Consider the following 1,813-nt stretch of genomic DNA (forward strand, 5'->3'; position numbering starts at 1 on the left):
AAGAAATAACGGCACTTATCCCCTGATCTTGACAGAAATCTACCAAGTGTTGCTAAACAGCCGGTCAATCTTTGTACTTCCTTAATCGTCCTTGGTGACTTCATGTCCAGGACAGCTTGAATCTTTTCAGGGTTGGCTTCAATTCCACGTTGATCAATAAAAAATCCGAGAATTTACCGGACTCAACACCAAAGACACATTTCTTTGGATTTAACATTATTTTATGCCGCCTGAGTTCGGTAAAAGTTTCTCGCAGATCCTTCATGTGGTCGGCCGGCTCTTTTGACTTGACAATCATGTCATCAATGTACGCCTCCATATTCCGGCCGAGCTGATCTGTGAAGACTATATTAACAAGTCGTTGAAAGGTAGCTGGGGCATTCTTGAGGCCGAATGGCATAACTTTGTAACAGTACAACCCCTACTTAGTTACAAACGCTGTTTTCTCTTGATCTTCTTCCCATAAGGGAATTTGATGGAATCCGGAGTATGCGTCCATAAAACTCATCAGGGCATGCCCGGCCGTTGAATCAACCAGGCGGTCGATTCTGGGCAAGGGAAAGCTATCCTTAGGGCATGCCTTGTTCAGATCGGTGTAATCCACACACATTCTCCAAGTTCCATTCGGCTTCTTCACGAGAACTACATTAGCTACCCAGTCCGGGTAATAACATTGTCGAATGAAACCGGCGTCCAGCAGCTTTTTTACCTCAGCTGCGGCCGCCTGATTCCTCTCTTCTCCATGATTTCTTTTCTTCTGGCGGACAGGTTTAACGGCTGGGTTCACAGCCAGCTTATACACGGCCAGGTCAGGGCTTATTCCTGGCATCTCACCAACGTCAAATGCAAATACATCATTGAATTTTCTCAGCAGTTGAACTAACTCATCCCCAAGCATACCTAAAGCTATAGTGCCCACACTAACCGTCCGATCTGGTTGATCGGGGTCAAGCACTATGTCTTGGTGACTGCCAGCCGGCTGGGGCCTTAGCTCTTCTAGCCGACCGATAGTCTTTAGCTGTTATGCTTGCTCTATCTTGGCCGCCTTACGCTTTTGGCCGACCTGGTATGCTGGGAGTGAGGTTCCTTCTTCTTTCTGTTCGGATACTTTTGGTCCGCGCGCTGTAGGCTTAACGGCCAACTGATTACATTCCTTAGCCATTTTCTGACTTCCTTGGATTGTCCCAATTTTTCTGTCCATCCTCTCGAACTTCAGCAGCATTAGATGAGGTACAATGACTGCTTTGGCTGCGTTCAGTGTAGGACGGCCGAGTATGACATTATATCCAGTCAACTCTTTTACAACCAGGAAGCGGACAACCATATCTCTTCCTTCCCCTTTTTGCCCAAAGCGGACGGGTAGGTCTATCCGCCCAACTGGGTGGATAATATTCCCCCTAAATCCTACCAATGGGTGAGTGATGTCCTGAAGAGCATCCTCTGGGAAGCTTAGATTCTTCAAGGCGGCCAAGCTGATGATGTCAGTCGAGCTACCCGTATCAATCAATATCCGTCCAACCTTCAAATTGGCTATCTTCATGATGAATACCATGGGATCATTGTGCAGAGCCTTGACCTCCCCCGGTCAGCCTCGCTGATGATTACTTCGGGAAAGGGTTCGGCCTTTACTGCATCCATTTGCATCACCTTTCCCAAGTTTCAGGCGTCCTGCTTGATCCCTTTCATGGTTGGGCCGCCTGAGGCGAAGCCTCCTGATATCACGGCCACAAAGCCTGAGTCAGTGCTATTGCCATCATCTTCCTTGTCTTTGTTCTTATCATTTTTCTACCTCTTCTCGGACGTGTTTTTTTTC

At 47.5% G+C, this 1,813-nt stretch overlaps 1 protein-coding gene across 1 annotated transcript; it reads right to left on the reverse strand.

Annotated features, from left to right (window-relative positions):
- Nucleotides 1-1,021: 1,021 nt before the first annotated feature.
- LOC110682838 lies at nucleotides 1,022-1,552 on the reverse strand. Its single transcript, XM_021859184.1, has one exon. It carries the CDS (start codon nucleotides 1,550-1,552, stop codon nucleotides 1,022-1,024), a length of 531 nt encoding a protein of 176 aa, XP_021714876.1.
- Between the last annotated feature and the right edge of the window lie 261 nt (nucleotides 1,553-1,813).

The sequence above is a fragment of the Chenopodium quinoa genome, unplaced genomic scaffold, assembly GCF_001683475.1.
Source record: "Chenopodium quinoa cultivar QQ74 unplaced genomic scaffold, ASM168347v1, whole genome shotgun sequence".
Taxonomy (NCBI): Eukaryota; Viridiplantae; Streptophyta; class Magnoliopsida; order Caryophyllales; family Amaranthaceae; genus Chenopodium; species Chenopodium quinoa.

Bases quoted from the DNA above. Each gene is read 5' to 3' on its own strand.
- LOC110682838 (XM_021859184.1), bottom strand. From the start codon at position 1,552: ATGGTATTCATCATGAAGATAGCCAATTTGAAGGTTGGACGGATATTG.